The 27,774-nt window shown below is 37.5% G+C and overlaps 1 protein-coding gene across 2 annotated transcripts in view; it reads left to right on the top strand.

Moving 5' to 3' along the window:
- Positions 1-27,349, top strand: part of LOC149131097 (MAP kinase-activated protein kinase 2-like) — a 37,270-nt gene extending 9,921 nt beyond the window's left edge. The window contains exons 1-2 of one of the 2 annotated variants that reach the window (XM_089341746.1): positions 16,763-16,921; positions 25,281-25,439. In XM_089341746.1, coding sequence (XP_089197872.1) covers positions 16,886-16,921; positions 25,281-25,424 — 180 coding nt within the window. In that variant the 5' untranslated portion in view covers positions 16,763-16,885 and the 3' untranslated portion in view covers positions 25,425-25,439. Of the gene's footprint in view, positions 1-16,762; positions 16,922-25,280 lie in introns of those variants that run through there. The other variant, XR_016238321.1, reaches the window with a different exon arrangement.
- The last annotated feature ends 425 nt before the right edge of the window (positions 27,350-27,774 follow it).

The following is a 27,774-nucleotide window of genomic DNA, read 5'->3' as shown; positions in this document are numbered from 1 at the left end:
TCAAACCAGTTCAGCCGCAGCTGCAACCAGCCTGATTACAAGATAATCTCATTCCTGCTATGTCCGTGTTTTTCGTTTTCTCAGTGACCATTTTAAAATTACTTCTTGATCAGCCTTTTCTATGAACAGTGACCAATTCTCTCTACCTACCTCCTCTGTCTCTGTCTATCTGTCTGTCTCTGTCTATCTGTCTGTCTCTGTCTATCTGTCTGTCTCTGTCTATCTGTCTGTCTCTGTCTATCTGTCTGTCTCTGTCTATCTGTCTGTCTCTGTCTATCTGTCTGTCTCTGTCTATCTGTCTGTCTCTGTCTATCTGTCTGTCTCTGTCTATCTGTCTGTCTCTGTCTATCTGTCTGTCTCTGTCTATCTGTCTGTCTCTGTCTCTCTCTTGTCTCTCTCTGTCTCTCTCTGTCTCTCTCTCTCTGTCTCTGTCTGTCTCTGTCTCTCTGTCTCTGTCTGTCTGTCTCTGTCTGTCTGTCTCTATCTGTCTGTCTGTCTGTCTGTCTCTCTCTCTCTCTCTTGCACATATTTCTTCTGTAACCCCTTTAGTATTTTAACAGGCCATATTCAGCCTAAATATTTTACATGTTTAATGTTCAAACTAGCCAGATTCAGCCTCTCACACCTACCTTACAATGTCATTCTAAAAATATACAATTACATCATTGAAATCTCAAAGCTATGAGATAATATACGATTAATTGAAAACAGTTTGAATAAATAAGCATTCCTTTTGACAGAATAATTATTTCTTTATTGCCCACAGGGGGCTAAACATAGAGGGGACAAACAAGGACAGACAAAGGGATTAAGTTAACATCGATTCCAGTGCGTAACTGGTACTTATTTAATTGACCCCAAAAGGATGAAAGGCAAAGTTGAACTTGGCGGAATTTGAACTCAGAATGTAAAGACAGATGAAATGCCACTAAGCATTTCGCCTGGTGTGCTAACGTTTCTTATTTCTTTATTGCACAAATAGAGGGGACAAACAAGGACAGACAAAGGGATTAAGTCGATTATATTGACCCCAGTGTGTAACTGGTACTTAATTTATCGATCCCAAAAGGATGAAAGGCAAAGTGTGTGTGTATGTATATATATATATATATATATATATATATACGACGAGCTTCTTTCAGTTTCCATCTACCAAATCCATTCACAAGGCTTTGGTCGGCCCGAGGCTATAGTAGAAGACACTTGCCCAAGGTGCCACGCACATACCTATCTATCTATCTCTCTCTCTCTCTTTCTCTCTCTCTATACATATATATATATATATATATATATATATATATAATAGATGTATATGTCATTTAAAATACATAATTTTCAAAAGTGCTACTAATAGATTCATAGTTTAGATATACAATAATTTGGCATATTTATATAACATGCAATGTATCTCTAAATAATCTCTCAGGCTCAGTGCATATCGCTAGATCTATTTAAAAACCAGGACATCTTTTTTTCTTCTTGTTTTTTCCTCATGTTTTCTTATAGATTAGCATCCTGGTTTTTAAATACATTTAAGAATATGCAGTGAGCCTGAAAGATTGTTTAGAGATACATGGCATGTTATCATAAACCTGCCAAATTATTGTATTTCTAATGCATGAAACTATTAGTAGCTCTTTCGTAAAATGTGTATATTAAATGATATTTATCTCTCACTGGATGGAATACTATAACAGAACTATTCATATAAATATATACATATATATATATATATATATATATATAAATACACAAACACACACATATGTATACATATATATACATATATATATATATATACACATATATACATATATATATACATTTATATATATATATACATATATATATATATATATATGACAAAAAAGAAATTGGAAAGTACAATCAATCAACAAACATCAGCCTGTAAACATTCATTTGAATCTATTTATTTATTAATTACAATCATATGTATAAGTAATCAAAATAAATGAACAAGTAAAGAAATAAATAAATATAAATAAATGAATAAGAATAAATCCACGTTTAACAGTTAGAAGAAAGCAGTCTGGGTCAAATGTTTATTTTGGTATAGGATGACTCGTCCGAGAAAATAACATTCTTCCACTGCTCTAGGGACCAATTCTGTAGGTTTTTACTCCACTCTAAACGCTCTGCAACGTTTGTTTTTGAAAGTAGTGCTTTTCTGATTGCAGCCCTCCCGTGAAATCCAGCTTTGTGCAGCTCCCAGCAAACATTTTTTATGGAAACTGGGTTCTCGAGGTGGTCATTAATCTCTGCAGTAATCTTGGGAGCTGTACTTTTGTGATCCTTTCTAACAATTTGCATAAGAGTCCAACAGTCCCTATCTGAAAGTTTTGGTTTTCTTCCGGAGTTTTGTTTCGATGAGGAGGTTTTTCCCTCTTTCTCAAAGGCTGTCATTACTTTCAAGACAGTACTTCTTGATACACCAAACATTTCAGCTGTTTTTGTTATGCTAGAGCCTGCCATATGAGCACCAACAATTTGACCTCTTTGAAAGTCTGATAGATCTGTCATTTTAATGAATTTTAATTACCCTTTTCTGATGATATCTGAAAAGAAACAACAATTTTAGCAAAACAAGCAACACTAATAATAAATAAAAAAAATATAGAAATAAACAAGCTTGTGATGGTTTTATAGATATTTCCAAATTATGATGCTATGATGCTAGGTGTTTCCATTATTTTGTCCCTGGTGATATATATATATATATATATATATATATATATATATATATATATATATATATATATATATATATATATATATATATATATACATACACACATGAAGAATGAGACCCAGAAAGCTAACAGAACATTAAGTTATGTAACGTCATCCATATTTAAATTCTTCCTAAACCTCCTTTTCACCTATTTAGCCCACAACGGAATATTTCCAAGTGAAAGGTCACAGGTTCACTCTCAAAACATGCCATGACCATTTGGAAGACATTAATCTCCAAGGTCAGTAACGGTTGAGGGACTTAAATAGCAACAACAACAGCAACAACAATGTTATTAGACATTAGAAAATGTAGTTTGAGGGATGGGGTGTGGATCTTGTTTCTTTTTAGTTCAGCTTTGACAGAAGCAGTTCTTTCCCACTTGTAAATTCACTTCTTGCATTTTCGTGTTGAAACACTTGTTACGTTGTGTTATTAAGGAGCTGATTGTTATAGCTTGGCATACTCTCAGAACTTTCTCAGGACATGCCGCCTTGGTTGTGATGAGAACTAAATACTATCAACTTACCGACATGTTGCTTCATAAATATGTATATATAAGTGTGTGGGTGTATATATGTGAATATATATTTATAGGTTTACACTGAACAATATCTCTTTCCATATTTTGTATACAAAGTAAAACATGATTAATTTACCAAGAATACTTGTTCATATGAAAAAAGAAAACAATTATGAAAAAAAAGAAAACAGTTATGAAAACTCGATGGAATGCCAACGTATGACAATGTCAGTAAGGAGATAGGGGTTCAAATATCTGTTTCCTCAATTTTATTTTCTCCCATGTCTCTGCTGTATCTAGTTTATTTTACCTTGTTTGGAAGTGTAGCAATATTTGACCGACGATTAATTTAATTTTTGTCTTTAACCCTTTAGCTTTCAGATTACCCTGTCAAGTGTAACGCTTATTTATTCACATTGTTTTGGATTAATCATACATTACTTCGTAGGTTTGAGATTTCAATGATGTGATTGTTTTATTTTTAGAATGACATTGTAGGGTAAGTGTCAGAGTCTGGATCTTGGCTAGTCTGGATCTTGGCTAGTCTGGATCTTGGCTAGTCTGGATCTTGGCTAGTCTGGATCTTGGCTAGTCTGGATCTTGGCTAGTCTGGATCTTGGCTAGTCTGGATCTTGGGACGATTAATTTAAGTTTTGTCTTTAACCCTTTAGCTTTCAGATTACCCTGTCAAGTGTAACGCTTATTTATTCACATTGTTTTGGATTAATCATACATTACTTCGTAGGTTTGAGATTTCAATGATGTGATTGTTTTATTTTTAGAATGACATTGTAGGGTAAGTGTCAGAGTCTGGATCTTGGCTAGTCTGGATCTTGGCTAGTCTGGATCTTGGCTAGTCTGGATCTTGGCTAGTCTGGATCTTGGCTAGTCTGGATCTTGGCTAGTCTGGATCTTGGCTAGTCTGGATCTTGGCTAGTCTGGATCTTGGCTAGTCTGGATCTTGGCTAGTCTGGATCTTGGCTAGTCTGGATCTTGGCTAGTCTGGATCTTGGCTAGTCTGGATCTTGGCTAGTCTGGATTTTGGCTAGTCTGGATCTTGGCTAGTCTGGATCTTGGAACAAAAAAGAACACAAGTCCACTCAAATTTGTTTCTTTTTTCTGCCTTAAATTCTTGCTTATAATCCTGAATACACTAAAAATTCTCTCACTTAATTCAACCCAAATTTATTTTAATTATATTACAACCCATTTGATTATAACTCACATCAGCTAGACCAATTTACAAACATGTCCCAGACTTAACCATTTAGCATTCAAACCAGTTATATCCAGCCCAAATATTCTACCTGTTGTATGTTCAAACCAGATCGATCTGGCTTCTCACATGTACCGTACAATTGCATTCTAAAAATAATCACATCATTAATATTTTGAAGCTATACGATAATGAATACCAGATTTGAAGCAGTGTCAATAAACAAGCATTACATTTGACAAAGTAATGTGAATGCTAATAGGTTAATCACATTTTTAAAGATAAGATATTGTTTGGGAGGGGGGCAATTTGGTTGCTTTTTCTAGCAGTTAGTATGACCACAAAGTCTATATTTGGTGGCATGTTTTATATTTGTGCCAGTGAATGAGGAATAGCAAATTTATTTATGATGTGTTGAAAGGAATTTGAAATATTTTGCTAACACTAAGATGCTGTCTTCAGCAAGTGTGTTTTATCATATCTGACATAATTAGCTAAAATTACGCAGTCTTAATTAGAAAACCATGTCTTCATGAAGCTAATTGTTTGGAATTTGTTTAGCTTCCTCCATGGTAGAGACCATATTGAAATAAAATTTAGTAAACATTGTTTTTGGTGTCATTGTATGTATGTGTGTGTGTGTGTGTGTGTGTGCCCATTAATGCATGCACATTCACACATATATACATATTACACATATAAGTTACACATGCATGCATACAAAACATATACTCCTCTGTATATGTTGCATGTTTACATACCCCGAGATCTAGATTAATAGATAAGTTGTTATATATGTTATATATGTGTGTGTGTTTGTGTCTAGTTTGATGCTACACACTTGCATGCACACACACACACGCACATGTATTCACTTCTGAAATTGTGTTTGTGTGTGTGTTTCCTGTTTTTTTTTTCTTCTTTCTATCTTAGCAAGACAAGAAAGACAGTCTTATATACTTGAATACATCTGAAGATGGCATTGAACATGGCAAATGTGAGATCTTTTATCAGTTATCAGATTGACCCAGAAGAAATAGAGACTAACTACCATGAAATATAGACTGCTGTCGTCAAGAAAGAAAGGAGACATTGGACAGTGGTGTGTTTGATATACTAAGACATGATGGCCATGGTTTGGATGTCTTTAATCACAAGGTCTACTCAGTCAGGAAGGGCAAGGGGTTTAACAGCACCCATCTAAAGGCTTCAGCTTAGACGAGCTGCACTTTAACACATCTGATGCATTCAGCTTGAACTTTGTCTCTCTTATTGGGCAGACCGGTGGAGGCACAATAGCCCAGTGGTTAGGGCAGCGGACTCGCGGTCATAGGATTGCGGTTTCAATTCCCAGACCGGGCGTTGTGAGTGTTTAATGAGCGAAAACACCTAAAGCTCCACGAGGCTCCGGCAGGGGATGGTGGCGAACCCTGCTGTTCTCTTTCACCACAACTTTCTCTCACTCTTACTTCCTGTTTCTGTTGTGCCTGTAATTCAAAGGGCCAGCCTTGTCACACTCTGTGTCACGCTGAATATCCCCGAGAACTACGTTAAGGGTACACGTGTGACTGTGGAGTGCTCAGCCACTTGCACGTTAATTTCACGAGCAGGCTGTTCCGTTGATCGGATCAACTGAAACCCTCGACGTCGCAAGCGACGGAGTGCCAACAACAACAACAATTGGGCAGACCTACAATTAAAGATGCCCTCTAAACATGGCAATAGATACAGTGCAATTATATATATATGATATTTAGCGTTTAATTTGATGGAGATTGTTGTCAGTGGGCAGTTTAGCTTAATGATAGAGTACTCAGCTGGTTTTTGAGGGGTGAGGGTTCAAGTCCCATGTCTGTTTGCTGGTAACTTTTTCCATCTTATAAGAGTAAAATACCCAATCTTTCTACTGTTGTCACAGTTATACTGTGTTTGTAATATTATTTTCTTGTCTAGCTGCATTCACCAGTGGTACACTCTACATAGTCATCAAGGACTAATACTGTACACACACACACACACACACACACACACACACACACACACACACACATATATATATATTATGTATGTATGTATGTATGTATGTATGTGTGTGTGTCTATTATATATGTGTGTATAAGAGTTATACACTCAGGGAAAGCCACTGAGTGGTTCCCATTCATGCTAGAAATAGAAGTTAAATCTCAAACCATGAAAAGCTATTCTTATTTTGGCACATTGAATGTAGGTGGGTAGGACAGTTTGCGAGTATTCAAAAACGATTTGTCATTCCCGTAACTGTCTATGGCTTATCAGTGTAATGGAAAAACCACCTAGTGGCTTTCCTTCAGTGTATAACTCTCATACACACATCATCATATCATCATCATCATCGTTTAACATCCGCTATCCATGCTTTCCTCAGTCAAATTGTCCATGGGTTAGACAATTTGACTGAGGACTGGTGAGCCAGATGGCTGCACCAGGCTCCAATCTGATCTGGCAAGGTTTCTATAGCTGGATGCCCTTCCTAACACCAACCACTCTGAGAGTGTAGTGGGTGCTTTTACGTGCCACCGGCACGCGGGCCAATTAGGTGGTACTGGCAATGGCTACACTCAAATGATGTTTTATATGTGCCACCTGCATAGGAGCCAGTCCAGCAGCACTGGCAACAACCTCGCTTGAATATTGTTTTTCACATGCCACTGGCACAAGTGCCAGTAAGGCGATGCTGGTAACAATCACGCTCGAATGGTGCTTTTTACATGTCACCGGCATGGGGGGGGCCTGTCAGTGGCTCTGGCAACGATCACGCTTGGATGGTGCTCTTAGCGCTCCACTCGCACGGAAGCCAGTCATGCTGTGCTGTCATCGAATTTGATTTCAATTTCAATTTCACTTGCCCCAGCAGGTCTTCGCAAGCAGAGTTTAGTGTCATAATATAATAATATTTGCAATCTACAGACATTTTTACTCATGCTGGCCACTGGTAAAAAAATTAGTATTTAATTTTTATCCTATATTTAAAATTTTATGTGTATGTATGTATATATATATATATATATATATATAATCGATATTTAGCAGAAGCAACAGACTGACTCAAGGTCTGAGTGTTTTGTGCATTGACAATTATCAGCACATGAAACTCACAGACTTTGAGTCACTCTCTTGCTTCTGCTAAATATTAATAAAGATGTACATTTACTCATATTTTGAGTACTATTTTTTTCCTGTTTGCAGCAACATACCTATATATATATATATATATATATATATATATATATATATAAAGTAAAGCATATTTCTTTGTTAAACATCATTAAAAGACATCCTGTGGGATACAGACTAAGTGATCTATATCTTCCTGTGGTACCTACTTACAGATGAGTGGATTGAGCTATTAATAGCAATAGTTATGTGTCATCCTGGAAATAGATACGATACACAACACAATACTGGGAACATGGTATAGTCAACCTCTTCACTGGTTATCTAGTTCTTTTATCAATTCAAAAAAATCAATATTGTTCTCGTAGAGTTGTACTGATTAATGTTTGGCTGTAAAACTCTTGCCAAAAGAAACGGTAAGGTTTGATATCAAAGATTTTTACATTTCAGGAAATCTGTACTTAAATAAGAATTTCAGATGACAGTGTTATTTATAATTTCGAAGAACTGCCCTCCTTGTAAACTTTGCTGACTAACAAATGACCAACTAAAAACAATTAATGATAATGTTATTGAGCGAGTACTTATTATCAGCAGAAACTGTTTTAGACCCACCCCTAAGAAGTGTAAAAGTTTTCAAGTATTTACTCATTTACTTCTTTCTTCTTGTATTGCATTTCATACCTTCAAGCACTGCATGACACAACATGAAATGTCTTCTCAGCTCAGTCTGAAGCGTGTTGTGGCTAGTTATTTTGTTAGCTATTTTTGTACCATAACTTGAGAATTTTTTTTTAATAGGCTCAGGCTAGGCTGTGTGGTCAGAGGCTTGCTTCTCAACCACATGGTTCTGGGTTCAGTTCCCCTGCATAGCAGCTTGGGTAAGCGTCTTCTACTATAGCCTCGGGCTGACCAAATCCTTGAGTGGATTTGATAGACAGAAACTGAAATAAATCTGTTGTATCAGTCAGACCGTCCAACTCATGCCAGCATAGAAAGTGGACGTTAAACGATGACGATGATGAGGATGATATATGTATGTGTGCGTATGTTGGATTCTCTTGCTGTGAATGACAAATGAGGATTCAGTAAAATAAGTTTTAATCATGTTCTATGGACACAAATGTGTCTCTTGAGGCCTTCAGGTGCCTTGCAAACCTTTTGGCAAATGGAACAAGTTGAGGACTCTGTTTGCTTGAGCGCATGTGGATCATTTACTGTGTGCTTTATTGAGTGGATGGCAAGGCCTGCTTTGCTTCATGCCACAAAACCACAATGGCAGGTAAGGCTCCCCCAACCTGAAAGAGAGAGAGAGAAGACTGCATTGGTATGGCCATGTAGTGTGTATGAATGAAGACAATTGTAGAGGGAACATGTGGAAGGGGTAGACCCAGGAAGATATGGGACAAAGTGGTGAGAATTGATCTACAGATGTTGGGATTCACAGAAGGGATGACAGAGGAGCGAGACTCCTGGCAGTTTGCTGTGCTTGAAAAGACATGTCAAGCTAAGTAAAAGCATGATTGTCCTTGCATACAAGCTGTCTCCTGCTTACCTCTTCAGCTGAGAATTTCTAACCTTGCAGGCTTGTGGGTGCTGGTGCTACAGAAAAAGCTCCTGTACTGGTGCCATGCTGGTGCTGCATAGAAGCACCCAGTGTACTCTGTAAAGTGGCTGGCATTAGGAAGGGCATCCAGCCATAGAAACCATGTCATAACAGACACAACTGAAGTAAGTAAAAGAGTATATATATATATATATATATCATCATCATCGTCGTCGTTTAACGTCCGCTTTCCATGCTAGCATGGGTTGGACGATTTGACTGAGGACTGGTGGAACCAGATGGCTACCAGGCTATATATATATATATATATATATATATATATATATATATATATATATATATATCGGAGTAAGCACATAAAATGTGCAACAAGGTGGAAAAAAGAGTACTCAAATACCAGAAGTAGAGTAATATGCTTTATTTTAAAGCAGCAGAAATATAACAAAAGACTGTTACTCAGAGTTTCACGCTCCCGTTCATCGGACAGTTTTGTTAGAAAATCTAACAAAACTGTCCGATGAACGGGAACGTGAAACTCAGAGTAACAGTCTTTTGTTATATTTCTGCTGCTTTTAAATAAAGTATATATAGGCAGACTGTATGACGCATGCGTACGAACAGCCATGCTACATGGCAGTGAAACATGGGCTGTAACTGCTGAGGACATACGTAAGCTCGCAAGGAATGAAGCCAGTATGCTCCGTTGGATGTGTAATGTCAATGTGAATACCCGTCAGAGTGTAAGTATCTTGAGAGAAAAGCTGAACATTAGAAGCATCAGTTGTGGTGTGCAAGAGAGACGATTGCGCTGGTATGGACATGTGGTGAGAATGGATGAGGATAGCTGCGTGAAAAAGTACCACACCCTAACAGTTGAGGGAACTCGTGGAAGAGGTAGGCCCAGGAAGACCTGGGCTGAGGTGGTGAGGCAAGACCTTCGTACATTGGGCCTCACCGAGGCGATGACTACTGACCGAGAAGACCCGGCGTGAGAAGACCCGGCGTGAGAAGACCCGGCAAGCCAAGTAAGATCGTTGCCAGTGCCCCTGGACTGGTTCTTGTGCAGGTGGCACATGAGATGCACCATTTTGAGCGTGGCCGTTGCCAGTACCGCCTGACTGGCTCCCGTAGGATTTTCGAGCGAGATCGTTGCCAGTGCCCCTGGACTGGCTTGTGCGGGTGGCACATAAAAGACACCATTTCGAGCGTGGCCGTTTTCGTGCGGGTGACACGTAAAAGCACCCACTACACTCTCTGGGTGGTTGGCATTAGGAAGGGCATCCAGCTGTAGAAACTCTGCCAAATTAGACTGGAGCCTGGTGTTGCCATCCGGTTTCACCAGTCCTCAGTCAAATCGTCCAACCCATGCTAGCATGGAAAGCGGACGTTAAACAATGATGATGATGATGATGATATATATATATATACACACACACACACACACACACACACACACACACACACACACACACACACACACACACATATATGTATATAACTATTTAAAAAAACCCACTGTTGAAAATCATGGTTGTTGTTTAGTCCTAGGTTTGCCCTCATCAAGCAGACCTGGGATCAAAGTCGTTCCAGATGAGACCATTTCATATTTTCTTCAGACATAGTGTACGTAGAATTACTGTATTCAATGTGGCCATTGTATTTTTTTTAATTACAGGGTATGAGTTGAAGGAAAGTTCAGCAGCCATGTTGTTGGCTGATGACTACTAAAATTAAAATGATTGAAGACTAGTGATTAATGTGATTGATGGTCGGCTTTTGGAGCAATTGTGGTAGCAGTAAAATTATTTGGTGTAGCAAATCCTTGAGCTTTATTAAAGTCCGGAACACAGAAAAGTGTTGTTGTTGTTGTTGTTATTGGTGGTGGTGGTGGTGGTGGTGGTGTTGCCATTGTTGTTGATGTTATTGTTAGTGTTGTTTCTGTTGTGTGTGTGTATGTGTGTGCGATTGTATTTATGTTTGTGTAGATATGGCAAAATGACACATGAATGTATTAATATCATGTGATGATGCATCTGTATCTGTATGTGTGTGTGTGTGTGTGTGTGTGTGTGTGTTGTCTATTACAACTACATGAATAGTTTGACCTAGAATAAAATCTGCAAATTATGTTTATTTAACCTGGAAGGCTGTACTAATGGAGGGCAGATGTTAGTAGTCACTGACAAAACAACTGTAATATGTTGTGGAACAGACCTAGTCAACCTACACACATTTGTTGTTTGTTCTTCAAGATGATCAAGGCTTTATCTCTCATACATTGCAACAATGGAGAACATAGATCTGCCGATGACTGGAGATCCATGACTACCTCCTTCCACTTCTGCTACATCTTGTGTGTGGTGAAACTACAAAAGCGTCAGTATTTTGTTTTTGCAGATACATACATATATATATATATATATATATATATATATATATATATATAAATAAGATTAAGATTAAGATTAATGTAATATAAAGCTGAAAAAAAAAAAAAATTAACACCAAATATACAGTGCGTGTGTTTTTATTGGCTAAACTGGCAATATGACCATCCCCAAGTACAACAACATATATATATATATATATATATATATATATATATATTCAACAATTTAAATACACATCCGAAAGTGGTTTTGATAGCTTCATGATATTATGAAACTTGAACAGGCATAGTTCTAAGATATGTTATGTATCTTAAAGATACTTGGCGTATTTTATAAATATGCCTTTTCAAGTATCATAATAGCATGAAACTATTAGTAACTCTTTTGGTTGTGTATTTAAATTGATATTTATCTCTCACTGGATGGAGTTGATTCTGCTTATATATATATCATCATCATCATCATCATCATCGTTTAACGTCCGCTTTCCATGCTAGCATGGGTTGGACGATTTGACTGAGGACTGGTGAAACCGGATGGCAACACCAGGCTCCAGTCTGATTTGGCAGAGTTTCTACAGCTGGATGCCCTTCCTAACGCCAACCACTCAGAGAGTGTAGTGGGTGCTTTTACGTGTCACCCGCACGAAAACGGCCACGCTCGAAATGGTGTCTTTTATGTGCCACCCGCACAAGCCAGTCCAGGGGCACTGGCAACGATCTCGCTCGAAAATCCTACAGGAGCCAGTCAGGCGGTACTGGCAACGGCCACGCTCAAAATGGTGCATCTCATGTGCCACCCGCACAAGAACCAGTCCAGGGGCACTGGCAACGATCTTACTTGGCTTGCCGGGTCTTCTCACGCACAGCCCATTTCCAAAGGTCTCGGTCCGTAGTCATCGCCTCGGTGAGGCCCAATGTACGAAGGTCTTGCCTCACCACCTCAGCCCAGGTCTTCCTGGGCCTACCTCTTCCACGGGTTCCCTCAACTGTTAGGGTGTGGCACTTTTTCACGCAGCTATCCTCCTCCATTCTCACCACATGTCCATACCAGCGCAATCGTCTCTCTTGCACGCCACAACTGATGCTTCTAATGTTCAGCTTTTCTCTCAAGATACTTACACTCTGACGGGTATTCACATTGACATTACACATCCAACGGAGCATACTGGCTTCATTCCTTGCGAGCTTACGTATGTCCTCAGCAGTTACAGCCCATGTTTCACTGCCATGTAGCATGGTTGTTCGTACGCATGCGTCATACAGTCTGCCTTTTACTCTGAGTGAGAGTCCCTTTGTCGCCAGCAGGGGTAAGAGCTCTCTAAACTTTGCCCAGGCTATTCTTATTCTAGCAGCTACACTTTCAGCGCACCCACCCCCACTACTAACTTGGTCGCCCAGATAGCGGAAGCTATCGACTACCTCTAGTTTTTCACCCTGGAATGAGATAGAAGTTGTTTCCTGTTTGTTTGCAGTCTTTATATATATATATATATATATATATATGTATATATGTATATGTGCCATGCTTGAGAAGAAGACCCATCAAGCCAAGTAAAACTGCAATCTTGGCAGATACCAGTGTCATGCAAATGGCACCTGTGCTGATGACACATAAAAGCATCCATTACACTTTCAGAGTGGTTGGCATTAGGAAGGGTATCCAGCCGTAGATAACCATACCAAAACAGACTGGAGTCTGGTACAGCCTACCAGCTTGCCAGCCTTGGTCAAACCACCCAACCCATACCAGCATGAACAACAGATGTTAAATGATGATGATGATGATATATATATCAACATCACTTCATCGTCATTTAACGTCATTTTCCATGTATGCATCGGTAGGATGGTTCACAGGCGCTGGCCAGGTAGAAAAACTACCCTAGGCTACTGTGTCTGTTTCAGCAGAGTTTTTACAACTTGATGCCCTTCCTAACACCTACCACTCTGTAGAGTGGACTCAGTGCTTTTTACATGGCACTAGTACAGATGAGGTTAATTTTGGCATGATTTTTACAGTTGGATGCCCTTCCAAATGCCAACCACTTTACAATGTGAACTGGATGCTTTTTATGTGGCACCAGCACTGGCAGGGTTACTAAGTAACTCGCAAGACAAGGAATTATAAGAGGGGCAGGGTCATTTGAGGAGGGGAACTTGTGTCAGAGGATGAAAGGTTAGAGAGTGACAAAGAGATAGAGAGGCTGAAACGGGTGTCTTACTATAATGGAGTGGGCATTGGAGAAGGTGGTCCAGTATCAGATGAGGAAAGGTTAGTGTGACACAGGAATAGGTGTCTTGCTATAGAGGAGATACATAGTTACCCAGCAAGAGAGGAAGAGAGAGAGAATGACCTAGAATGAGGGCAGAAATAGGTGTCCTGCTGTAGAGGAGATATGTGGCTACCCAGCCAGAGGGAAGAGCGAGGGTGGGGGAAGAAAGAGAGAGAGTAGGAAACAGCAAAAGTGTAAGAGAGAGCAGGAGAGAGATGGTGAAGTGCCAGGGTGTATTCATGTGTAACAAGGATCAGAGCATAGATGTGATGGTAGATTAAAGAAAAGAAAAGTATGAAGATTGTAATATGTGCAGTCGGGTGTTACCAAGAAGGCGCAAGTAGGGATTGCAGTGACGGGCAAAAACCTGGGTAGAAAGGCAGTGAGGGCAAGAAAGGGGATTGGAAGACGATCATAGTTTACGAAGAAGAAATGTGAGGGAGAAGGAAGATGCTGTTTAGAAGAGGAGATGTAGTTCAGTTTTTTGGGGTGAAGTGTGTGAAAAGTTTGTTGTTACATGTGGGTGGAACACAACTCTTCTAGCACTCAGTTTTACTGATGTGGGTGGGTCTTTTCTAGAACTGCATATGGCCAAACATCTCAGCCCATTGTTATTTCCCCCATGTGCTCCAACATTCTAAAATCACATGATTATATATCATCATCATCATCATCATCATCATCATCGTCGTTTAACGTCCGCTTTCCTTGCTAGCATGGGTTGGACAATTTGACTGAGGACTGGTGAAACCAGATGGCTACACCAGGCTCCAATCTGTTTTGGCAGAGTTTCTACAGCTGGATGCCCTTCCTATATATATATATATATATATATATATATATATATATACATACACCTATTATCTTTTATATATATATATATACACCTATTATCTTTTACTTGCCCACCACAACAGAATTGAGATCCTAAAACCAAGGTGCCATGTAGAAAGCATTAGTGTGGGTGCTGGTGCCACGTAAAAAGCACCCAGTAGACAGTAAAGTGGTTGGCATTAGGAAGGGCATCCAGCTGTAGAAATCAAGCCAAAACAGACTATGGAACCCAGTGCAGCCTGTAGCTTTGTCAGTTCCTGTCAAGCCGTCCAACTCATGCCATCATGGAAAACGAACCTTAAGTGGTGGTGGTGGTGGTGGTGTTGTTGTTGTTATTGCTGCTACTACTACTGTTGTTGTTGACAATGACGATGATGATTTATATAAACTGAAGATATTTTTTGGTAGAACAGAATCCAACCAGGTAATTATGCAAGGTTGGGCGTGAGTAACTGGAAGGATGTTAAAAACATAATGACACTATTGTTTTCAGTTCTATATTTAAGAGATGAGGAATTATGTACATTATTTACATTTGACGGATATTTGTCCTCATATGGCGTAGTGGTTAAGAGCGCTGGCTACTAACCCCAAGATTCCGAGTTCAATTCCAAGCTGTGACCTGAATAATAATAATAATAATAATAATAATAATAATAACAACAACAATATTGAAAAATACGTTAGGAATGAGAACCCAAGTTTGAAATTAACCCAAGACACCTGATGAATGCTAGAGGGTATGTCAGCTGAAAGGTTGTGTTAACAACGAACAAGATGAAAAATATTCGTCAAATGTAAATAATGTACTATTGTTTTCATCTGGCAGGTCATATTTTGTACTTGCCAGCCAGTCAGTATGCAAAGACTCTGTATGATCTGGTTACCAAAAGACAGAAAATGGGGGAAAAAGGCCAGCCTAAGAATCTCTGGACATTCCAGAAAAACTTCAAACATGCAAAAACCAGTTTAGACAGGAATGTAGAGAACTGCAGTAGATGGGTTATGAAGAAGGAAATAGTCCGTCTTGTTTCTGACAACACTGAAGGACCTGAGTTTATTTTCGAGGCTAATTACTGGTATTTTAGTAATTATAAAGACAATTAGGTAATCAGTTGGAGTCAAATTTAACAATGACATTCTAGGTGGCTTCCAAAAAATATTTTTTCTTCTTTCTAAATTGTATTTTTATTCATTAGAATGAACTGAAAGATAAAACAGGAAGTGTGAGAAAAAGGTTTGTTCGGATTAACATTTACTTAGCATTTAAACTTTCATATCTAAACCTAATGACCTTTTTTTTTTTTTTCATGAATTCATAGAAAATACTTGTTGATAATTTTCAATGAAATTTTAGATTATTTCCTACACCTCTCTGCCATTAAATCTAATTTTGTTGTTTGGCTTCAGTCCTTGTTAATATGTCTGTGATAAAAATGAAGCAGACACCCACATACTGACTTTCTAAATTCATTTCAATTATTTTAGTCTTGAAAGACAGGCTGTTAATTTAATGGAAATAATGTGACATTTTAGTGTTTAGCTATTCAGATGAAAGTACTTTGAAAGAGAGAGAGAGAGAGAGAGAGAGAGAGAGAGAGAGAGAGAGAGAGAGTGTATGTGTGTGTATGTGTGTGTGTGTATTTGCTGGCCAAAGTTTCATATAGATAAGAAACAAACCACAGTTTGAATCAGGAAGGCAATACAAAAGCTAAGAGGAGAGAGAGAGAGAGAGAGAGAGAGAGAGAGAGAGAGAGAGAAAGAAGTTTCATGTTACTGATGTGATGTTTGATGTAGCATATCTAATAATTAAGATGTTAATGAGGCAACAGTACCAAGAAAATTACAGTTTCGCTCATTAGTCTTATTAATGTTGTTGATACTTCACTGTTTGAATATAACATTCATTTGGTGTGGAATCACATAAAAAAAAAAAACTTCATGTAACATTTTATCAGGAAAAGAGCTGATAGTAATATATAATTTACAACTCCTCATTGATATATACACATATATATATTTTGGTTTCAGATTTTGGCTCAAGGCCAGCAAATTGGAGAGAGGAGGCTAGTCAATTACATTAACCTCAGTGTTCAACTGGTATTTATGTTATTGACCCCCAAAAGGATCAAAGGCAAAGTCAAGCCTGGTGGAATTTGAACTCAGAACATAAAGATGGATGAAATGCCGCTAAGCATTTTACCCAGCATGGTAACGATTCTTACCAGCTTACTGCCTTAATATATGAAGGGGATGCTGAAAAGTTCCTGGCTTTAAGGATATCCCGTCTTCGTCCTTAGTTTTTTTGTAAATTCTCACTATATATACATATCATCATCATCATCATCATCATCATTTAAGGTCTGCTTTCCATGCTAGCATGGGTTGGACGATTTTACTGAGGACTGGTGAACCGGATGGCTGCACCAGGCTCCAATCTGATCTGGCAGAGTTTCGTTTCTATTGCTGGGATTGGAGCCTGGTGTATATATATATATATATATATATATATATATCTGTATATATATATGGTGGTTGTCTACTCCTTAAACAGAGTTTGACCACCTCCTGCACCTACACCTTAGCCCTTTCATGGCGTCTGATGTGGCTTTTTAAACCAGACAGTGTTTTGAAAAAACACCCACACAGATTGCACCTCTGATTTGCACTACCAATACCTGCAAGTAAGTTCTGCTCATTGTGGATCCTAACATGTCTTTTAAGACCCCCATTGGATTTGCAAACCCTCTGGCACACACCACATTCAAACGTGTGCACAGACATATAATCAGAATAGCTGGGTGAGGTTTGTTTTCCATGGGTTCGCAGGTGAGATTTGAGGCCAGCCAAGGACAGACATGGTCTGTCACAGACTGTGCACATAAAAAGGTCCTTGTCATTCACCTTCTCAGTCTTCACCTTTTTCCTTAAATGTCTCTTGAGCCCTGCTTGCATCATCCTGGCCTCTTCAAATGCTTTCACTCCACTCCACACCCTTGTTCGCCATCCAACTCGATCTGAAGCGAGGACTTCTATATCTTTTGGAGCCATTCCAATTGACTTCATAGCAGTCCTTATGCCATCCTTAAACCTTTTTTTAGGTTTATGCCGATAACGTTTCCCCTCTGCAAGCTCACCATAAAACAGCTGTTTCGGCATGCGTTCATCTGCCATTCGAACAATATGGCCACACCATCTCAATTGGTTCCTCAAAATCATGGCTTTAATTGAGGGGATGCCTGCAGATGCAAGGATATCTGTGTTTGGAGTAAAAGAATTCGATTTAATTCTTAAAATATGACGAAGGCATTTTTGGTGGAATTTTTCTAACGTTTTAAAATGCCTTTCATAACAGGTCCAAGTTTCACAGGAATACAATAGGGATGTTAAGACAAATGATTTGTAAAGAGCCAGCTTTGTATTGTTATTTATATGTCGCTGGCGCCAGACGCGTGACTCCAAGCCACCAAATGCTTTTGCTGCCCTTTGAATTCGCAGGTGTATTTCCGTATCAAGATTTCCATCATCTTGAACAGAGCTTCCCAGGTAGACAAATGAATTGACAACCTCAAGTAACTTTCCCTTAACAAAAATTTTAGGGAGGTTACAAACAGCACCATACGCAGGTTGATACATCACAACTGTTTTTTTCAGATTGATGGTCAGGCCAAAATCATCACAAGCTGCATCAAATGCAGATACAAGGGATTGCAGACCCGATTCAGAATGACTAACCAGATCGCAATCGTCAGCATACAAAATTTCCCTAATAAGTGAAGTAAAAACCTTCGTTTTAAACTTCAGTCGGGTCAAATTAAAAACATTCCCTGTTGTTCGATATTTTATGTAGATACCCTCCTCAGAGTTTTGAAAGGAATGTGACACCACAACGGCAAAGTATATTGCAAAGAGGGTGGGTGCATCAAGGTCTCCCTGCTTTACTCCATTTTCCACAGCAAAAGATTCAGAAAGCCTACCACCAAAATTAACCCTAGCTCTCATATCCTGATGCAAAGCCTTGACCATGTTTATAAACTTTTCTGGGCAACCAATTTTCCCCAGAATTAGCCACAGAGCACTTCGATTAACAGTATCGAATGCTTTGCTCAAATCAACAAAGCAATGGTACAGAGCAAGATTCTGTTCAATGCACTTCTCCTGTAATTGTCTGACAGTAAAGATACAATCAGCTGTGCCCCTGGAGGAACGAAAACCAAACTGAGACTCAGACACCATACTTGGAACTATAAAGGTATTTAAACGTTCTAACAAAATGCGGGCGAGCACCTTTCCAACCACAGACAAAATCTGTATATATATATATATATACAGAGTGTCTGAGTGTCGGTTAGGTGTCTGGAATGGGACGGCTTACCTCATGGGCAGGTAGAAGCTCTTTAACCTTGGTTGGTAATCTACCTAGGAGAAGGAAATCTCCGAAATAAAACCTGAGGCCTTGGAAATTCCTGGTTTTGTCAATTCTCTTGTCACACCGGTGAAAGTCTTCTTGGGCTAATAAGTGGGGGTAGTGCAGTGCAAGCTACACCCACTAAAAATTATTCATCTGCACAGGTACTTCCTGTACTCCAAATCTTAGTAAAATCATTCAATTGGTTGGTTGGCAGAAACCTAAAAATGCACCTGTAACTTATTTTAAAATGTCTGAAACAAATTCAGTAAATGGCAAAAAAGGCTTGGGAACATCAGGGGAACAGGTCTGGCCCGGCAGGTGTCCCAGTGTATCACAGGCTGGACCCGGTCGTCATCCTGCCACTGTGGTCAAACAGTCCTCAAGAAAAAGTAAAAATAAACATTGTTTGAATTTTGGCTGTTGGAATGTGCGCACACTTCTTGATGATAATTTCACGAAGAGGCCAGAAAGGCGTACTGCACTTATTGCATGTGAGCTAAAGAAATATTCCCTTGATATAGTTGCTCTCTCTGAAACTCGTCTCTCTGGTGAGGGTCAAGTAATGGAATCTGCTTATGGATATACTATCTTCTGGAAAGGCCTACCTAAGGGTCAGCGTAGAGAATCTGGTGTTGGGTTTGCTCTCAAGAATACATTAGTGTCCTCCATTGCAGAGCTTCCAAGTGGTATATCTGACCGGATCATGTCATGCCGTATCAAACTGACAAAAGGTAGGTTTCTTACCGTTGTCAGTATTTATGCACCAACAATGTCCCATTCTGAGGAAACTGTGGGACAATTTTATGACAATCTAGCAAGATTATTGAGGAAAGTACCAATTTCTGACAAGCTGGTCATTTTGGGAGATTTCAATGCAAGAGTTGGAAGGGACTATGTTTCATGGCCTGTTTTAGGTCGACATGGGATTGGAAAATGCAATAGAAATGGAGTAGCTCTTTTGACGTTTTGTACTGAGAATGATCTGGTTGTCACCAACACTCTGTTTAAGCAGAAAAATAAATATAAAGCCATCTGGATGCACCCAAGATCTAAGCACTGGCATCTCATAGATTATATTTTGATTAGGAAATGTGATATGAAAGACGTTTCTAGCGTTCGGGTCATGAGAAGGGCAGAGAGCTGGACTGACCATCATCTACTGTGTGGCAAAATAGATTTTTCGATAAAACCTAAAAACCGACAGTCTGGTCCTAAGATACCCAAAAAGTTAAACGTTGCAAACTTTAAATTATCAAGCAACTTGCAAAGATTCCACGACGCTATAGAAAGTATTAATCTTGACCCAAACAATTTATGGGAAGATTTCAAAACAAAAGTATTTCAGGCTGCAAGTTCGTCAGTGGGATTTAAATCTCATAAATCCAGAGATTGGTTCTCAGATAGATCAGCAGAAATTCATGATCTACTTTTAGAAAAACAAAACTTAGGCAATACACTGCTCTCTCAGTCATTGAATCCCAACTCAAATGAAACTTACAGAAAGCTGAAAAGGAGGGTGCAAACTGCTCTAAGGAAAATTAAACAGGAATGGTGGAATGATAGGGCAAAAGGGGCACAAGAAGCAGCTGATAGAAATGATGCCAGTTGTTTGTATTCTTATGTTAGGGAGGTATATGGTCCAAAATCTTCTTCAGTAGCTCCAGTGAGAACAGAAGATGGATGTTTTCTTCTGACTGACACCGCTTCTATTCATAAGCGTTGGGTAGAACATTTCTCTGCACTTTTGAATAGACCATCATCCGTTAATATGAGGACGATAGAAAAAATTGAACAACTTCCAGTTATAGAAGAGATGGCATCTGAACCAACTCTAAATGACATTTATTTAGCTATGAATAAGCTGAATAACAACAAGTCTCCAGGATCTGATGGAATCTGTGCAGAAGTCTTGAAATATGGGGGTGACAAAATGATGGAACTCTTAAATATTTTAATTTGTCACTGTTGGAGAAGTGAGAAAGTGCCTCAAGACTGGATTGATGCCATTCTTGTTTCCTTATATAAATCGGGGCCAAAGGATCTGTGTATATATATATATCTGTATATATATATATATCTGTATATATATATATATCTGTATATATATATATATATATATATCTGTATATATATATATATATCTGTATATATATATATATATCTGTATATATATATATACCTGTATATATATATATATATACCTGTATATATATATATATATATATCTGTATATATATATATATATCTGTATATATATATATATCTGTATATATATATATATCTGTATATATATATATATCTGTATATATATATATATCTGTATATATATATATATCTGTATATGTATATATATCTGTATATATATATATATATATATATATATATCTGTATATATATATATATATATATATATCTGTATATATATATATATATATCTGTATATATATATATATATCTGTATATATATATATATCTGTATATATATATATATCTGTATATATATATATATCTGTATATATATATATATATATATCTATATATATATATATATATCTCTGTATATATATATATCTGTATATATATATATATATATCTGTATATATATATATATATATCTGTATATATATATATATCTGTATATATATATATATATCTGTATATATATATATATATCTGTATATATATATATATATCTGTATATATATATATATATCTGTATATATATATATATATCTGTATATATATATATATATCTGTATATATATATATATATCTGTATATATATATATATCTGTATATATATATATCTATATATATATATATATATCTATATATATATATATATATCTCTGTATATATATATATATCTGTATATATATATATATATATCTCTGTATATATATATATATCTGTATATATATATATATATATCTGTATATATATATATATATATCTGTATATATATATATATATATCTGTATATATATATATATATCTGTATATATATATATATATCTGTATATATATATATATATATCTGTATATATATATTCTCAACTGAATCATGGGAAATTTCATATATTATTAGAACCATTCAAAAACCGATTATGTAATAAGAAATTAGCAAGATTAATTACGGAGTTAATGTCCACAATTATTAAATATTTCCTTCATTCATCATTCATTGGTTGTTAAAATAATTTGTTACATTGCTGGAATTTAGTAATTTATGATAACCTGCTCAGTGTTAAGTGCCTGTGCTGTGTGATGATATTCGACTAGGTTTCATTGAGAGGTAGGGTGTGGTGGGGTTCAACTATACCTCATCACTCCCATAAAAGTAGTTTTATGTTATTAATGTCTCACGAATATCTGACAATCCTGAACAGGAAATGGTTAAGTTTTGATGTTTGTCCAAATATTTTTAAAACTAATTTGTTCAAATATTTTTAAAACTAATTTCAGAAGTTCATTATGTTTATTGTTGAATTTAATCAATTTATATCAGTTAATTTAAGACAACTCTTCTCAATCAATTTTTGAGAAACTTGCTCTACTTTTATTTAATTAGGAGAAACAAATGCCAACTTCATAAGGCTTAAGTTTCCCCAATTAAAGTGAGTGCCAGATTGGCGTAGTCATGTAGGCCTGCGCCTCTGGAGCCAACAATCAGGGTTTGAATCCCACTGGGACTGTGAGAAAAAGGAACCCTCACACTTAGGTTGTCCAAGTGCTTGCCAGTGTACCCAGCTGGAAACGGGTACTTAGTCTTTCTCAGGGCCGGATAACTGAAGAGAAATTGGCATGGGTTCCCACCCCGGCATCAGAGACTCGGAGTTTTATCATGGCTACCGAATAAGTGTCACATATTTTTACAGATAAATTCCTCTATTTGCATAATATCGAGGTCTCTTTCTTTCTTTTGTTGTCCTTCCTATCAATATATATATATATATATATATATATATATATATATATGTATGTATGTATGTATGTATGTATGTATATATGACAGGCTTCTTTCAGTTTCTGCTTATCTAATTTGCTTGCAATTCTTCTTCCACATATCTGCCTAAAGAGCTCCATTGTCAGGCAAGCTGTATGGGCAATAGCCCCATCTTGCTGCAACCTCACCTCTGGTACGTTCTCAACTGCAAGATGCACGAATGTTCCAACCTGTCCCGATACCCTTCTTCTTTGATGGTCAGTGTTTTCTGCCTCATACTCAAAGAAGTAAGGACCAAGAACTCTTTCTACACTTACCCTGCATCAAATCACTGTTTTTACATGGTGTTGCTCACATTGGTGGACTATTCTTGGGTTTTCTGTCCCCTAAAATCAGATATTTTGTTTGTTGACAGTCGTTTAGATGAAAGTGGGCCTTAATAAGGTTGTAAATGAAATCACCTTCTTATTTCTTTATTGCCCACAAGGGGCTAAACATAGAGGGGACAAACAAGGACAGACAAAAGGATTAAGTCGATTACATCGACCCCCAGTGTGAAACTGGTACTTAATTTATCAACCCCGAAAGGATGAAAGGCAAAGCTGACCTTGGCGGAATTTGAACTCAGACCGTAATGGCAGACAAAATACCGTTAAGCATTTCGCCGGTGTGCTAATGATTCTGCCAGCTCACCTTCTTGCCTTGCCAACTTTTTGATGTGGGTAGCATACACTAATCGTTCCTAATAATCTGCTGACTTCAGTTCCTGCACCAGCTGCACTTTAAATGGGAATAAATTCAGTGCCTTTTGAATTCTCTGTAATGAGCTATGGCATATGTCCAGTTGATGGAACCACTTTTGAGTTGATGTTGAAGGCTCTTCTTCAACGCTCCACTGTATATGCTGAACATTGTCCTGAGACCTTCCTGAATGTGGCTTCCTCACTCATGGTAAATCAATTCCAGACCCCTGTTGCTCAAACTGCCAGAATAAGTTGAGTTCCACTTGTTTAGATGGTGGTTGTCTGACACCTCAAAATCATGAATGTAAGTTCTTTAGGTTAGCACAATTGATTGATGATTTTGTAGATGCTATTGTACACTGTTGGTCACAATATGCTTCCAGTTCTGTGTTGATTGCACCATTTTTTTCCATCTTGACCAAACGTGTGTGTGCACACACAGACACACAGACACACACACACAAAATTATCACCATTTAACATCCATGTTCCATAGTTTGGATGATTTATCTGGATCCAATGGGCTCAAGGACTGCATTGTGCTCCAGTGTCTGCTTTGACATGGTTTCTATTGCTGGATGCCCTTCCTAACGCCAACCACTTTACAGTGAGTACTGAATGCTCTCTTTTTTTTTTTTTGTGGCACCAGCACTAATGAGGTTGTCATACAGCTTGCAAGCCTATGAAACCCAAGGAGAAGGGCCTTACACTAGCAGAGGAGGGTTAAAAGTAGTCACTCAAATTTGACTATACTGGAATTTGACTAATGTGTGTGTGTGTGCGTGTGTGTGTGTATAAAATTTTGACTGGTTCTAGAATACAATTGGAAACAAAACGTTAAAATACCCCACTTCCCCTTTGCAATATATTTGTCATGTTAAATATATCCCATAGCCTCCAATCTTCAGTTTTGTCCTCACCAGTCTGCAATTGTTCTGTGGTGTTAAGTCTATCCATGTTGTGGCGCCTTCCAAAAATAGATTTAAAGGAAGTTAATTCATTAATTATGTTTGTTCCATTAAATTTCTGCCATTCTCAGAAACCAGGAGTGGTTATCTGAATGGACAATAAACCAACAGATAGCATGGATAAAGATTTTCTTATATAAATATTTATCATCTCTATTACTAACTTCCCTTCCCACACACACACAATTTTTTATCTCTCATGATGGATTGTACCCTACACCCACTTTATACATCTGTGGAGTGATGAGATACAAATAAAAATGTTTACTTTTGTTTCTACTCAATTTCCCCTGTATTCTTTTTATAACAGCTATTTTTTCTCCTTTTTATTAATCTAACCAATGTTCTGTCTTCATTCATCATTAACCACCACCACTATTCTGTCTTCTCTCATTAGTCATGAATTAAATTCCACTGTTTTGTGTCCATTAATCATTAAATTCCACTGTTTTGTCTTTGTGAATCATTAAAACTCTGCTTTGTTTTTATTGTCCTTTTGTAGGTTCTTCGAGATGAACCGAAATCAAGGCGAGAGGTAGATCTTCATCTAAGAGCCAATGGTTGTAAGAACATAGTCAAAATTATAGATGTTTATTACCATCCGTTCCCCAAAGTTCCATCAATCTTAGTTGTTATGGAATGGTAAGTTTCCAGTATTGTTTTATTATTGTTGTTGTTGTTGTTATTATATCTACATTTGTTTTATGTTTTTTCCTGTTTTTTTTTTGTGTTCAAGAGGATGAAAAATTACAATTGTGATGTAGCAGTCAACATTGCCTCATGTATACCCAACACACAAACACATACACTCTTTCACATTCACATGAACATGCACATATATCTATATGTGACAGGCTTCATTCAGTTTCCATCCATCAGATTCACTCGCAAAGCTTCATTATCATCATCAATTCCTATGCATCCATTTTTCTGTGCTGACATGAGCCTTGCAACATCTCACTATTCCCCACAGCCCTGTGGCTCACACCCTATAATGTTTGTGAAACAAAGGGTCATTTCTTCTTCCTATATTGCAAAAGCATTCCCTTCAAAGTGAGAGCTAATACTTCAGTTTTTAGTCCAGGATAACTTGATTGTTAGTGTTGCTGTCACTTTGAAGCCATCTGGGAATGTAGCTATACATGACCGTTTGCTGATCGGTATGTATGCAGGCTCTCTTCTGATGACTTGCTTGGTAGAGTTCTGTAACACCTGTGGGTCATCAGTTAAGGATTATTTTAGATGTGTTGTATATTCATCTCTTCAGTTGTCACACACAATATGTGATTCATTTGCTGAACATCTGATAGTTTCATGTCTTCACTAACATAGGAATAAAATATATAAAGGCGTTGCCAGTGCCGCTGGACTGGCTCCTGTGCAGGTGGCACGTAGAATACACCATTTTGAGTGTGGCCATTGCCAGTACCACCTGATTAGCCCTCGTGCCGGTGGCACGTAAAAGCACCCACTAAACTCAAGGAGTGGTTGGCGTTAGGAAGGGCATCCAGCTGTAGAAACTCTGCCAAATCAGATTGGAGCCTGGTGTAGCCATCTGGTTCGCCAATCCTCAGTCAAATCGTCCAACCCATGCTAGCATGGAAGGCGGACGTTAAGCGATGATGATGATGATGATGGAAAATGACTATTATTAATGCAGTTTTAGGATTGATGAATGATTGAATATCTTTTTGCATAATTTGTAACCACCTTTCAGAGTAGGACAAATTCAATTTGGGAGGGAAATAAACCATTTTTGCTTTGGAATTTCTTCAATAAATATTGATGGAAATATTTGCGTCTACCAATTCTGATCTTTTAAAAAATTGGAAACATATTAGTGTATAAAACTAAAGAAGAATGTGAAAGTGGAGGGAACAGTGTTTCATATTGAACTTGGCACTCTGTCACTGACACGTATAAACTAAAGCAGAATTTGAAAATGGAGGGAGCAGTGTTTCATATTTGAACTTGGCACTATATCACCAACAGGTTTAAATGAATGTTCTTCCTTCTACTCTTACATCTCTTAACTCCTTAAACCATTTCTTATCCTTCAAATCCCCTCTCTCCACCTCTTTTTCCCCTTCATCTCCCTACCAACTTTGCCTACTTCTCATTCAATTACTCATTCCTCTTTCCTTTTTACACTGTTTCTCCTACCAATTCATGTCCACATATGAAGCTCACATGGTCCTTGTATTCCTTATCAGCTGCAGCCAGATTTTTTTTCTTTTTTCTTTCAGAGGATGTAAAATTCTGCTGTTTCTCATTAATTTCTCCCCTTTCAACTTTTCCCTCAAAAGAGGTCTGCATCCCAAACATTAGAATTTCCTACTCCTTATGGCAAGTTCACCGCACTATTTTCATAGATTTTACTGCATAATATAAGTTTTGCTGGTGCAAAACAATATCAGGAGATCTACTGAAACTGTGGGTTCAAGACCTACAAATAGCCTTCAACTTTTTCTATCCCAAAGGGTTTTATGACCCAATATTTTTATGGTATTATTTAAAGCTTTATATGTCTGCTTTAAGATATACTGTTCCAAAACCGAATTATTTGATATACATTCTCTTGAAAGTTTATAAAAAAATTATGGCATCATATATATATATATATTTGTAAATAATATGTGACAATTATTTGGAAGCCATGATAAAACGCAGAGTTTCAAATGCCAGGGCGGAAATCCATGCTGCCATCTTTTCAGTTATCTGGCGGCGTGGGTTTCCACCCCCGCACCCGAAACTCGGAGTTTTATCATGGCTACCGAATAATTGTCACTTATTATTTACAGATAAATTCCTCTAGTTACATAATATCGAGGTCTCTTTCTTTCTTTTGTTGTCTTACCTTTTCTATCAATGTATATATATAATTATGACATCATATATATATATATATATATATTATATATCCTTCAATTACAGTTTTGTACAGTAAGATATGCTTTCTTGCACACAGCCACACACACACCTACATACATCACAGC

Source organism: Octopus bimaculoides, chromosome 25 (assembly GCF_046866305.1).
Source record: "Octopus bimaculoides isolate indiv1 chromosome 25, ASM4686630v1, whole genome shotgun sequence".
Lineage (NCBI taxonomy): Eukaryota > Metazoa > Mollusca > Cephalopoda > Octopoda > Octopodidae > Octopus > Octopus bimaculoides.
The sequence above is the reverse complement of the archived record's forward strand: the minus strand, read 5'-3'. Positions and strand labels throughout refer to the sequence as shown.